The sequence below is a fragment of the Acipenser ruthenus genome, chromosome 24 (assembly GCF_902713425.1).
Source record: "Acipenser ruthenus chromosome 24, fAciRut3.2 maternal haplotype, whole genome shotgun sequence".
Lineage (NCBI taxonomy): Eukaryota > Metazoa > Chordata > Actinopteri > Acipenseriformes > Acipenseridae > Acipenser > Acipenser ruthenus.
In genome coordinates, this window is record NC_081212.1 from 8,114,268 (window position 1) to 8,128,492 (window position 14,225).

At 43.9% G+C, this 14,225-nt stretch overlaps 2 protein-coding genes across 7 annotated transcripts in view; both read right to left on the reverse strand.

Moving 5' to 3' along the window:
- LOC117963384 (probable E3 ubiquitin-protein ligase DTX2) overlaps window positions 1-2,395 on the reverse strand; it is a 31,231-nt gene extending 28,836 nt beyond the window's left edge. For 2 of the 3 annotated variants that reach the window (XM_058998325.1, XM_058998324.1), the window contains exon 1: window positions 1,381-2,394. In XM_058998325.1, coding sequence (XP_058854308.1) covers window positions 1,381-1,699 — 319 coding nt within the window. In that variant the 5' untranslated portion in view covers window positions 1,700-2,394. Of the gene's footprint in view, window positions 1-1,380 lie in introns of all 3 variants that reach the window. The other variant, XM_058998326.1, reaches the window with a different exon arrangement.
- A 931-nt stretch (window positions 2,396-3,326) lies between these two features.
- Window positions 3,327-14,225, reverse strand: part of LOC117970252 (general transcription factor II-I-like) — a 92,920-nt gene continuing 82,021 nt past the window's right edge. For 3 of the 4 annotated variants that reach the window (XM_058998330.1, XM_058998333.1, XM_058998329.1), the window contains 6 exons: window positions 12,468-12,651; window positions 11,834-11,862; window positions 11,295-11,324; window positions 11,155-11,196; window positions 9,622-9,680; window positions 3,327-8,297 (listed from right to left, as the gene is read on the reverse strand). In XM_058998330.1, the coding sequence (XP_058854313.1) occupies window positions 9,634-9,680; window positions 11,155-11,196; window positions 11,295-11,324; window positions 11,834-11,862; window positions 12,468-12,651 (332 nt within the window). In that variant the 3' untranslated portion in view covers window positions 3,327-8,297; window positions 9,622-9,633. The remainder of the gene's footprint in view (window positions 8,298-9,621; window positions 9,681-11,154; window positions 11,197-11,294; window positions 11,325-11,833; window positions 11,863-12,467; window positions 12,652-14,225) is intronic. The other variant, XM_058998332.1, reaches the window with a different exon arrangement.

Below are 14,225 nucleotides of genomic sequence, written 5' to 3' on the forward strand. Positions count from 1 at the left end.
CACAGCACAATGTGCTAACGTGGGTTACAACGTGCAGTGCAAGCACACCTCTGTGTAGCGATTCCACAGCACAATGTGCTAACGTGGGTTACAATGTGCAGTGCAAGCACACCTCTGTGTAGCGATTCCACAGCACAATGTGCTAACGTGGGTTACAATGTGCAGTGCAAGCACACCTCTGTGTAGCGATTCCACAGCACAATGTGCTAACGTGGGTTACAATGTGCAGTGCAAGCACACCTCTGTGTAGCGATTCCACAGCACAATGTGCTAACGTGGGTTACAATGTGCAGTGCAAGCACACCTCTGTGTAGCGATTCCACAGCACAATGTGCTAACGTGGGTTACAATGTGCAGTGCAAGCACACCTCTGTGTAGCGATTCCACAGCACAATGTGCTAACGTGGGTTACAACGTGCAGTGCAAGCACACTTGTGTAGCGATTCCACAGCACAATGTGCTAACGTGGGTTACAATGTGCAGTGCAAGCACACCTCTGTGTAGCGATTCCACAGCACAATGTGCTAACGTGGGTTACAACGTGCAGTGCAAGCACACCTCTGTGTAGGAGGGTGGAACAGCAAGATTAAAAAACTCAAAGCGGCAGGCCATAGTGCTTACTAGAAGCCTGAGTGTGAAACTGAAGTTCAGAATGACTGTTGCATGTGATTTCACCCCATCACTTAGACCTCTGTGATAATTAGAGAATTGTCTTCTCTTAAAATGCATGATTTGAATGAGCAGTCCAGCCCACTAGTGTGGTGGTACATTTCAGCTTTACTCCCCTGTGCTAATGTAACAGGCAGTGTTGTACGATACACTACCGTTACAGATTCTGTCCCGTTGGCGAGATGGGGTGATGTAAAAGCTCAAAAAACAACAACTGAACACAAGCCCAGCTCTCTTGCATTGCGGTTAAGACGTTTGCTTGAGTGCATGGGGTCCCCAGTTCACACCCAGCCCTGTTACACTAAAACAATTCATATACATGCACCCCACAGCCTGTGCTGCTGCAGGTATTACTAGGAGGAGGCAGAATCATTCCTAGAGAGACCAAACAGCTTCAAGGATGGATGAAGATTGTGTTCCTGCATCTAAAACAACCGCAGGTAATGTAAACAAACTGGGAAGCCAACAATGTCTGGTTTGTGATGAAGCAAAACACATAAACGCTTGTGAGAATGTAATCTATTTACTTTAGAACATAACATGATATTTTCAAATAAATGATTACTGCGTTTCTGTTTTAGGGCTGACTAAAGGCTGCATGTAAATATCAGAGCGATATTTGCTGCTTGCTTAACCACAGTGTTTCTCCAATGGTGACTGACAAGACTGGGATCACGTGGATATCATATATAATAATAAAACGTCACTTACCGGTGTCTTGGCGAAACTGCTTCATGCTAGGAATGTCGATGATATAGGGCGCCAGGCTGGGATCTGCATATCCGAGAGAGATGCTGGTGCTGGTGCTTGGCGGCCCTCCTGTTCTGCGGCCCCGCAGCTGCGGTTGCACATGCAGGCACTGCTCGATGTAGCCGCTCACCTGGCCACTGTACGGGCGCCAGTGACCCAAATCGTCCTGCCATTCCCATACCACCACCATGGGCTGAAACTGTCTGCCAGCCGGGCCGGGCACTTGTGAACCAGGCGAGCTAGCTGAACCACTACCCCCCGGAGCGGGAGCTGCAGCCATTCTATAATATTTATTTAATAATAACGAAATTAACGATGCTGATGCTAAAGCTGTCTCGCCAAGCTACCCGGGAAGTCTGTTTGATTTAGTCATTCGGTAGACTGGCACTTAACCGGAAAACCAAATTCGACAACTGTCATTACATCTTAGTTACAATAACACCGTACTAAGAACGGTAAGGACATTATAGTACTCTAAGCTAGCGGCAGGTGTAGGTCTTTTTAAAAAAAGTTAAACAACAAACAAACAAAAAGCTGATACAAACACAGGGATCACGACTTATCATCTCATCGTTAAAATGAAACCGAATATGCGTAGAACAAAACGTAAAAAGTAAATAACTCTACACAGACTTCAGAAAGACTCTGTTAACGCGGTAAAGAGATATATTTAGGTACCTACATATTATTAAATTATCAATGCAAAAAAAAAACACAAACTATGGTGTTGCGTCCAATGTAACTTAGTTGTTTACACAGACAGCAGTGTACACAATGTAAAGTAACTATCACTTATTAATAATACAAACACATCACTTTAAATAACTCCTCAATAGCACGAGCATTGTTTAAGAAAGACTTCTGAGCCTAAATTATAAACATATACAAACATAAAACCCTGCCACTACAGTACTTCTGACGCAGCCTCACCAAGCGCTGATGCATTTATGTTGGTCTCAGATCGGAAACACCCGGTCCACTCTGAGCAACAACGCAAAGCACTCTGGGAATCGTAGTTTTCTATGCAAAGGCGCAGACAATAGACGTATTAACATGCGTTAAAGCAATGCATGGCTGGGAAATGCAGTTTTCATATACAGGTGTCATCTCACATACAGTAAAAGCCCAAATGAACATTTCGTTAAATATAAACAGTAAGTTTATGAGGTGCTTTAATACAATTGTAGGAATTGCTGATTGTGATTTTAAACATGCAGTTCATTATTTGTTGAGTTTCAAGCAATCGTTAATCCTCGCCTTTGTATCGCAATTAATCAATTACCCCATTCCCATATTCCCGGATCAAGCGCCTCCATCTCTGCATTCCTCACTGGATTGTGCCCAGAATACATACCAATACAATTACCACTGAAGCAGTACTACCTGTAATACAGTTCCACTCTACCCTGTTCGGAAAATCATGTGGTAAAGAGTGTGGATATGGTACTGGTACCAGTTATATATCTATGTGATTAGTAAACAATTGTACAAACTTTCTTATAGTAAAATTATATATACTGTATATTCTATACTGTGGTTCCCACAAGAAGGGATTCAAAGATATCCCAGGTCCTTGCCTGCAGGGCTAAGTAATGTTAAAACATTGCCCAGGTTCAGCGAGTGAAAACAGGAGATTGACTTGACAGCAAGAATGGAGGTTACCCATTGATCTTCAGTGGTGAGGAGACATTTTAATATGACATATAAATATAGAACTAGTATAATCCAAATAAAAAAATAATAATACCATTAACCTTATATTCAGAACACACAATGCTAAAATATGCCTCCCTATCAGTAATTCTTACCTTCTGTTGCTTTCATGCAGGTAGGAAATTCTGATGACTTACTGCAGACTATAGTAAGAGACTATTCTTTAAATCACAAAGAATCACAAGAGACAGGAATTATTAGTAGTTATTTATTTTTTAATTAAAATTGAATCACTGACATTAAATTCAACAGATTTTTATTTTTGGCTTAAAAAACCCCAAATGATATTGATTTAGAATGTATCAAATGGCATGAATACAGCTTGTGTTCTTATTTTTTCAAAGAAAAATGAATTTGGTACTTATTGGGTTAAGATCGGACACTGATTGTATCATAATAGACTTCTGCTTGTGTTTGTAATTCCTCTGTGAGAGCCCACAGGTCATCTAGGTATGGCTCCTTTATAAACTACAAGGTTGCTCTGGTCTAGATCATTGAAACAGACTCCACGTGTCAAAGGATTCAGTGGCTGAAAGCACTGCAGCTCTTTGGCATGCTCCCCTCCTTGTATTGTGAGAATGTATCCATGCAGGGCTCGTATTCTTGAAACATGCACAGGCTTTGGAAGAGGGATCCTGCTCAAGAATAAGGCAGGCGAATAAGGACACCCTGGCTGGGGGATTCTCTTCTCACACGAGGCCCAATGCTGCCGCTAAACAGAGAGCCAGCAGCAGCTCCAGTCCCAACAGGGTTATTAAGTATTTAGAAGTGTGGAGGTTTAGTAACAGAACATAAATCACCTTCCTTTTGTTTAACATTCCTGTTAATTTGATTCATTCCTTTTAAGCATCTCTGTAAAGAAAATATTCCCATCAAGCATGCCTGCACAATGTCTCTTTCTCTGACTTAATGTTTTCCTGACCCCAAGCAGAGCTACGGTGGTCACATGCAATTGACCCCTTAGAGATTAAGTGGGTGTGCACAAAACTGTACCAGAGATTACTGACAGACAGATAGGGAGGCTGTGTGGTCCAGTGGTTAAAGAAAAGGGCTTGTAACCAGAAGGTCCCTCGTTCAAATGGCCCTGGCCTTCTGCAGCACCCGTGTCCAAAATAGCCATTATGTACATTATTTTATTTAATGTATTTTATTGAGATGTGCAAATAATTAATTAATTTGACGGCAAGTCTACCGGAGCTGCTTGAATATATGTTAACGTTTACCAACTTTCCTGTGTAATACTAGAATATGATATTATTACTTGCAAGATGTTTGTTTTAATAATAAAAGACTTACATGTAAAACGTTCTTCAGAAGAATTATAAACGCAATCACTATATTGAATGCACTTTATATTTTATGAAACACTTTATATATAAAAAAAAGCTATTTACGAACCTCTTTTTGTTAGACATGTTTTACTGTGTTGACACACTGAAGTAGGACAGCAAGCCTGCTGGTCAGTCATTTCTACTGTTGAAGTGACACCAAACTAACTGTTGAACATTTCGTTTTTTAAAGCTGCAGTGTGCCACTAAATTGTTCAAATGTGCTCCAAAATTGTATTAATTGCTGAGGTTTGATATGGTACATTCTTCCATAGTCTAGCCTTCCTTTACCAAGAAAGCAGACCATCTTGATTGTCCAGTTTGTTTGTCGTGGCTGGTTCATCAATGGACGGCAAGCAGTCTGAGAAAAGCACATCATAACCACAATGACATTACATTACAAAGTTGATCTGTCATGGTTTGATTATTTTTTTTATTCTAAAGGTCACTGGTATATACTGAACTCATATATATATATATATATATATATATATATATATATATACACACACACACATTATATATATATATATACAGTACTGTGCAAAAGTTTTAGGCAGGTGTGAAAAAATGCTGTAAAGTAAGAATGCTTTCAAAAATAGACATGTTAATAGTTTATATTTATCAATTAACAAAATGCAAAGTGAGTGAACAGAAGAAAAATCTACATCAAATCAATATTTGGTGTAACCACCCTTTGCCTTCAAAACAGCATCAATTCTTCTAGGTACACTTGCACACAGTTTTTGAAGGAACTCTGCAGGTAGGTTGGCCCAAACATCTTGGAGAACTAACCACAGTTCTTCTGTGGATTTAGGTAGCCTCAGTTGCTTCTCTCTCTTCATGTAATCCCAGACAGACTCGATGATGTTGAGATCATTGCTCTGTGGGGGCCATACCATCACTTCCAGGACTCCTTGTTCTTCTTTACGCTGAAGATAGTTCTTAATGACTTTCGCTATATGTTTGGGGTCGTTGTCATGCTGCAAAATAAATTTGGGGCCAATCAGATGCCTCCCTGATGGTATTGCATGATGGATAAGTATCTGCCTGTACTTCTCAGCATTGAGGAGACCATTAATTCTGACCAAATCCCCAACTCCATTTGCAGAAATGCAGCCCCAAACTTGCAAGGAACCTCCACCATGCTTCACTGTTGCCTGCAGACACTCATTCGTGTACCGCTCTCCAGCCCTTCCGTGAACATACTGCCTTCTGCTACAGCCAAATATTTCAAATTTTGACTCATCAGTCCAGAGCACCTGCTGCCATTTTTCTGCACCCCAGTTCCTGTGTTTTTGTGCATAGTTGAGTCGCTTGGCCTTGTTTCCACGTCGGAGGTATGACTTTTTGGCCGCAAGTCTTCCATGAAGGCCACTTCTGACCAGACTTCTCCGGACAGTAGATGGGTGTACCAGGGTCCCACTGTTTTCTGCCAATTCTGAGCTGATGGCACTGTTGGACATCTTCCGATTGCGAAGGGAAGTAAGCATGATGTGTCTTTCATCTGCTGCAGTAAGTTTCCTTGGCCGACCACTGCGTCTACGGTCCTCAACGTTGCCCGTTTCTTTGTGCTTCTTCAAAAGAGCTTGGACAGCACATCTGGAAACCCCTGTCTGCCTTGAAATTTCTGCCTGGGAGAGACCTTGCTGATGCAGTATAACTACCTTGTGTCTTGTTGCTGTGCTCAGTCTTGCCATGGTGTATGACTTTTGACAGTAAACTGTCTTCAGCAACCTCACCTTGTTAGCTGAGTTTGGCTGTTCCTCACCCAGTTTTATTCCTCCTACACACGCTTACAATAATTTTCATGCTTAAATGACACATACAGAACGAGCCTAAAGAAATTTATCAAAGTAACAGGAATGTTAAACAAAATGAAGGTGATTCCTGTTCTGTTAAACCTCCACACCTAGAAATATTCACTAAGGCATTTTATAATTGGGTTCAGTTGATGCTGACCTCACTTTCATAAGCCATACCTATACAGGCTTTGCCTTGCCTCATGGCATTGTGCCAAAGTGATGTAATGTACAGTAAGTGATGTAAAGTACAGGGCGGGTTATACACTAAGTGATGTAATGTACAGGGTGGTTTATACAGTACGTGATGTACAGTAAGTGATGTCTTGTACAGGGTGGGTTATACAGTACGTGATGTACAGTAAGTGATGTCAGGTACAGGGCGGGTTATACACTAAGTGATGTCATGTACAGGGTGGGTTATACAGCAAGTAATGTAATGTACAGGGTGGGTTATACAATAAGTAATGTAATATACAGTAAGTGATGTAATGTACAGTAAGTGATGTAATGTACAGGGCGGGTTATACAGTAAGTGATGTAATGTACAGTAAGTGATGTAATGTACAGGGCGGGTTACACAGTAAGTGATGTAATGTACAGGGTGGGTTATACAGTAAGTGATGTAATGTACAGTAAGTGATGTAATGTACAGGGTGGGTTATACAGTAAGTGATGTAATGTACAGTAAGTGATGTAATGTACAGGGCGGGTTATACAGTAAGTGATGTAATGTACAGGGTGAGTTATACAGTAAGTGATGTAATGTACAGTAAGTGATGTAATGTACAGGGCGGGTTATACAGTAAGTGATGTAATGTACAGGGTGGGTTATACAGTAAGTGATGTAATGTACAGGGCGGGTTATACAGTAAGTGATGTAATGTACAGGGCGGGTTATACAGTAAGTGATGTAATGTACAGGGTGAGTTATACAGTAAGTGATGTAATGTACAGGGCGGGTTATACAGTAAGTGATGCAATGTACAGGGTGGGTTATACAGTAAGTGATGTAATGTACAGGGTGGGTTATACAGTCACTTGATACTCAACAGCAGAATTGGCTTTTTGCTCACACGGGAACCCTCCCGTAGTTCCTCTTCACCTATGGGCCACAGTGGAAGTCATGACAATGTGGAGGTTGTACCTACCAAACATCAGGGCTCTGTGCCGAACACATTTTCTCCACCACTGTTGTTGACATACTTGCCACCAATCCCTGTCTTAACTAGGACCAACTGAAAGCTTTTGGATATTTGTCTTATCGGACAAAAACTAGGGACTCCTTCAGTTTTAATAACTTCTAGTAAAATGCCTTACACATTTGAAACCAATGACCTTACATGGGAGGATTATTGAACAAAACTTTTGTTTTCTGGCTCAGAAATCTCTGCATTTCATTCCCTTACTCTGATTTCAGATAGCATGTCCTTCCGATAGCTGTGTTTTGTTAAATGATAATGGCATCAACTAGCAAAACAAATAAATAAAAGGTCAAGGTACGCAAACATCTTAAAAGGAACTTTTTGGTGTCTTGATCTGCTCAACCTAATGAATCGGTCCTGACCAGATTTAGGTTAAATAATAATAATAATAATAATAATAATAATAATAATAATTATGAACTAAAGTTTTCAGCAGACTTTGGCTAAAGTACATCGACTCTATATAGTACAGATTCTGGGTAGTTTTCACGTTGTTATTTAGATTTCAAGTTTCTTTTTTTGTACAGTTTTATAGGTCATCTCCTAATTCTACTTTAGCCCTGTCTTACCCACCAGTGGTACTGTCTGTATTCCATCATCAGACAATGTACCTCAATGACAGGATAGCAGGTACTTGAAAAATAATACATCACATAGAATGCAATCTTTTGGTACAAAATAGAAAATAACAGGTTTGTACAGAAGGCAATGCTGTTGTACAGGTATATTAGACCACTGATAAATGACTGGAAAGCCATCCTGTCTGTAACACCCCCAGCTTCATTAAGATCCTCTGTGTTCACAGCCCCGTTCCAGACTAACAGTACTACCTGAGAAAACAAGGAAGGCAGTGAGTAACACAACACACAACACAGCTACACAACTTAAAACAAACAACACACTGTCACAACACAGCTAGCAACTTAAAACACTCAATCACAAGTCCTGTGGGAAAACTTTAAGAAACAGCCAGATTTTCAAGTTGCTTACAGTATGTCTACCAGGAGAAAAACACCTAAAACCAAATCGAAGGTGAGGACACCTCAAATAGGACAGAGGGTAGGAGACACTTCTTTACACAGAGTGGTGACGCTATGGAATGGGCTACCTAGTCTTGTTGTTGAGGCTGAATCACTTGGATCCTTTAAGAGCCAACTTGACAAAGCTTTGAGATCACTCAGCTACTAGGAACCAAATTAGCTTAAATGGGCCGAATCGCCTTCTCTCGTTCGTACATTTTTTAACGTTCTTATGTTCATGCAGTTTGCTCTAAACAGGAGGCTGTGTGGTCCGGTGGTTAAAGAAAGGGGCTTGTAACCAGGAGCTCCCTGGTTCAAATCCCACCTCAGCCACTGACTCATTGTGTGATCCTGAGCAAGTCACTTAACCTCCTTGTGCTCTGTCTTTTGGGTGAGACATAGTTGTAAGTGACTCTGCAGCTGATGCATAGTTCACACACCCTAGTCTCTGTAAGTCGCCTTGGATAAAGGCGTCTGCTAAATAAACAAATAATAATAATAATAATAATAATAACAAAACCAAGTAAGAGCATGCTTTATAATACACTATATAGTAGACCCTGATATTGATACAGCCATGTCAGATTTCAGTGCATCAGATTAGATAGATCACCTTAATCAGCTATTTATTTGGAGTGGATATCAGCTTGTATTTTACAGTACCCTATTCAATATTTAAGGGATACAATTGTTATGGCATTGCTGATAACAATGGAACTGCAGGTGTCAACAATTATTCTTATTATCATTAACACAGATGAACACACCACAGCAGGGCCAGTAATGCTTTTTAAAGTTATTTATTTACTTTGTCTGTCTGATATATTCCTTGCAGTCCACTGACACTGAGAGCAGGGATCGAGCGTCCCTGTGAAGCGATTTATCAGTGAGCAGGGTTTTGAACAGGCATCGTTCATTAGTGTCAGCTCAGCTGTGCTTTATTTGAAATTCTGTTATTGAGTATCAATCAATCAATATTTATTTTATATAGCGCCTTTCATAGTGGTCCACCATCGCAAAGCGCTTTACAAGATAATGAGGAACAATGCATATAAAAGCAATGAGAAAGCAGAGTGTGGTTGTCGTATATCCCTGTCTTCTATTATTGCTGCATATTAAATTGTCAGTAATTCACCTGGGTGTTGTGCTACCAGGATCCTTTGTGTTCCTCCTTCATTCCCCCCTCTGCATCCCCTTGAAAAAAAACAAAAACAAATGTAAAAGCAATGGGTTTCACTGAGGAAGTCAGTAGCATACTGTACACCCATCAGCATCGTGACCCTCCTCTCACAGCATGCAGAAAACACATGACATTACAGTAGACAAGTGTAATAGTATAATGATGTGTCATTCTGCTCCACAAATGGAGCCTGACCCTTCAGGCACAGCAAGCAGATAGACAGATAGACAGACAGACAGACAGACTTAACTTGGATCACTGGGTTTGAAACTATATATCTTAAAGGGCAAGTCACTTTAATTGGCATTTTGCATTATTGTCCCCTTACCTTATTTTAATGTTTGCAATCGTTCTGGGTGGTTATACTAAATGTATTTTTGAGTCACCACATCCTAAAACGCGAAGGGGACAGTACATTTAAGAGGGGATTACATTTGAACCTACATTCTTTTAAAATTTAGACTGCCCAATTATTTTACCCCCAATTTGTGTTCCCTGCAATACAACAATTCTCCACACAGCTTCCTCTTCTACATCCAGGAACATAAGAGCGGATGTCAGCCAGCCACCGGCATCTGGAGGACAAAGGCCAGCCCTGCAGGTGACCGTCTGAGCTCACTAAGCGCCTGGCTGGCAGGGTCTGCTGTAGCGCGTTAAGGAGACTTACCGGTTTTGCCTCCCTAACCCGTGAGAGCGCCAGAGCCGTTGAGACGCTCCCTGCGGAATCCCCAGTGAAGACCGGCGACGTTGCACAGCCAGGACGCGAACCTGCGCTCCCCTGACTGTATGACTCACCCTGCACACCACACAGCCAGGATGCGAACCTGCGCTCCCCTGACTGTATGATTCACCCTGCACACCACACAGCCAGGACGCGAACCTGCGCTCCCCTGACTGTATGACTCACCCTGCACACCACACAGCCAGGACGCGAACCTGCGCTCCCCTGACTGTATGACTCACCCTGCACACCACACAGCCAGGACGTGAACCTGCACTCCCCTGACTGTATGACACCCTGCACACCACACAGCCAGGACGTGAACCTGCGCTCCCCTGACTGTATGACTCACCCTGCACACCACACAGCCAGGACGTGAACCTGCGCTCCCCTGACTGTATGACTCACCCTGCACACCACACAGCCAGGATGTGAACCTGCACTCCCCTGACTGTATGACTCACCCTGCACACCACACAGCCAGGACGTGAACCTGCGCTCCCCTGACTGTATGACTCACCCTGCACACCACACAGCCAGGACGTGAACCTGCACTCCCCTGACTGTATGACACCCTGCACACCACACAGCCAGGACGTGAACCTGCGCTCCCCTGACTGTATGGCTCACCCTGCACACCATGCGGCCGTGCTTTTACCAGGTGAGCCACTCGGGGAACCCTGACACAGTATTTTAACGTACTACCCCAGTAGCCAAATCTGTGTAACTGGAAATGGAATGGAGAAGGACAATCCAAGTGGACTCACCTTGTGCTGAAGGCATGTCTGCTTTGCTATGTTCAGTCATTCCTGCAAACACACGAGACAAGCGCACCATTAAGAAATAGCATTTCCAGGGCTCTCATGAAGAAAGCTGCTATTTTAATATCTGTGATCTGCAGGTTTACCTTGCACTGCCTCACTAGGATCCACAACTTCTATGAAGAAAAAAGATGAAATGTTATATTAATTTACTATCAGATATTAAATCATAAACTCAGTCACATTTCAGTACTGGGTAATGGTAATAGCCAATGGTAAATGTCCAATTCCATAAATTCATAAAGAAGTTATTAATGAATACAGTAGTTCTTATTAATAACAGACTTGTGGAACAGTGGTTTGCTTATATTTTCTCAATCCTTTGAATATAAACCCAGTTAAAATGAATATCAATCCATTTGAACTGGTGCCTGAAGATAAAACTACCCTAGGTAATGTAAACAAACCGGGAAGCCAACAGTGTCTGGTTGGTGATGAAGCAGAGTGCAAAGGCGGCTAAACCATGAAAGAATGCAGTAAACATTCACTCCTAATCTTTTCAATAAGACTGTAGGACACTGCAGCTTCAAAAGCTGCGTCTCACCAAAGCAAAATAAACACAATGAATGCTGACCTTGCCTAGAATCTCTGCTAGTCTGTGATAAAAGAACAAGTTAGTACTTACGACTGCTGACGACAAGTCCAGGGAAAGGCCTATGGGAAACACAATGATCACATTACACAGTGGCACGCTGACACGGGCAGCCTGGCCATTTCTGTATCACTGTATCACCTGTTTAGTGCCCATGATAAGAGATCAAATGAAACTGTATCAATCACCTTTAACATGTTTGGTGCTCATGTTAAGAGTTCAATTGAAGACCCTGGTAAATACATTCTTGTCTACATTGGACATTCTCACTGATCTGCATTTGTAACACATAATAATATTTTTCTTCGTTTGCACCGAAAAAAGAGATGGGGTTATTGAAAGTGTGTATAGTTATTAACAGCATCAACTTTCTAAAATCTGAAAACCTATAGTCCAAGCAGACAAATGCTTTCATCAGAGTAATGACCTAATATAAACTGTAACATTTGTAGTACTGCTATTTAAAGAGACAATACTTGATAAGCATTTGCATTTTCAGATGTCATTTCTTACTTGTTTAATATCATGTTACAATGGTTCTTTATCAGATGTGGGCACATTGCTGCTTATCACAAACTGAGCTTATTTTCAGAAACACAGGTTACACAGTAAACCTGGATGATCTAAGCCAGTAGTTTGCAGTAAACAGGAGTTTTTCTGGTGCTACCGTATGACGGTGAATTTGATGAAGTCGGCCGACTCCAGGATCATCCTCATGGAGGAGATGTCCAGGTAGCTGGGGGCCTTGAAAGCAACTCCGGGGGGCATGCCATCCACCACCACACAGCCCGGGTTAGTGGTGATCTTCCTGTAGGGCACCTTGACTGGGAAATCCACCCCGATCGCTTCACCTGACAAGGAAGACAGCACTCTGTCAGGAGCACAGCTCTACACAGCACCGCCCCTGACAGGAGCACAGCTCTACACAGCACCTCCCTGTCAGGAGCACAGCTCTACACAGCACCCCCCTGTCAGGAGCACAGCTCTACACAGCACCCCCCTGTCAGGAGCACAGCTCTACACAGCACCCTGTCAGGAGCACAGCTCTACACAGCACCCTGTCAGGAGCACAGCTCTGCACAGCAACCCCCTGTCAGGAGCACAGCTCTACACAGCACCCCCCTGTCAGGAGCACAGCTCTACACAGCACCCTGTCAGGAGCACAGCTCTACACAGCACCCCCCCTGTCAGGAGCACAGCTCTACACAGCACCCCCCTGTCAGGAGCACAGCTCTACACAGCACCCTGTCAGGAGCACAGCTCTACACAGCACCCCCCTGTCAGGAGCACAGCTCTACACAGCACCCCCCTGTCAGGAGCACAGCTCTACACAGCACCCCCCTGTCAGGAGCACAGCTCTACACAGCACCCCCCTGTCAGGAGCACAGCTCTACACAGCACCCCCCTGTCAGGAGCACAGCTCTACACAGCACCCCCCTGTCAGGAGCACAGCTCTACACAGCACCCCCCTGTCAGGAGCACAGCTCTACACAGCACCCTGTCAGGAGCACAGCTCTACACAGCACCCCCCTGTCAGGAGCACAGCTCTACACAGCACCCCCCTGTCAGGAGCACAGCTCTACACAGCACCCCCCTGTCAGGAGCACAGCTCTACACAGCACCCTGTCAGGAGCACAGCTCTACACAGCACCCCCCTGACAGGAGCACAGCTCTACACAGCACCCCCCTGTCAGGAGCACAGCTCTACACAGCACCCCCCTGTCAGGAGCACAGCTCTACACAGCACCCTGTCAGGAGCACAGCTCTACACAGCACCCCCCTGTCAGGAGCACAGCTCTACACAGCACCCCCCTGTCAGGAGCACAGCTCTACACAGCACCCCCCTGTCAGGAGCACAGCTCTACACAGCACCCTGACAGGAGCACAGCTCTACACAGCACCCCCCTGTCAGGAGCACAGCTCTACACAGCACCCCCCTGTCAGGAGCACAGATCTACACAGCACCCCCCTGACAGGAGCACGGCTCTACACAGCACCCTGTCAGGAGCACAGCTCTACACAGCACCCCCCTGTCAGGAGCACAGCTCTACACAGCACACTGTCAGGAGCACAGCTCTACACAGCACCCCCCTGACAGGAGCACAGCTCTACACAGCACTCTGTCAGGAGCACAGCTCTACACAGCACCCCCCTGTCAGGAGCACAGCTCTACACAGCACACTGTCAGGAGCACAGCTCTACACAGCACCCCCCTGACAGGAGCACAGCTCTACACAGCACCCTGTCAGGGGCACAGCTCTACACAGCACCCCCCTGTCAGGAGCACAGCTCTACACAGCACCCTGTCAGGAGCACAGCTCTACACAGCACCCTGTCAGGAGCACAGCTCTACACAGCACCCTGTCAGGAGCACAGCTCTACACAGCACCCTGTCAGGAGCACAGCTCTACACAGCACCCTGTCA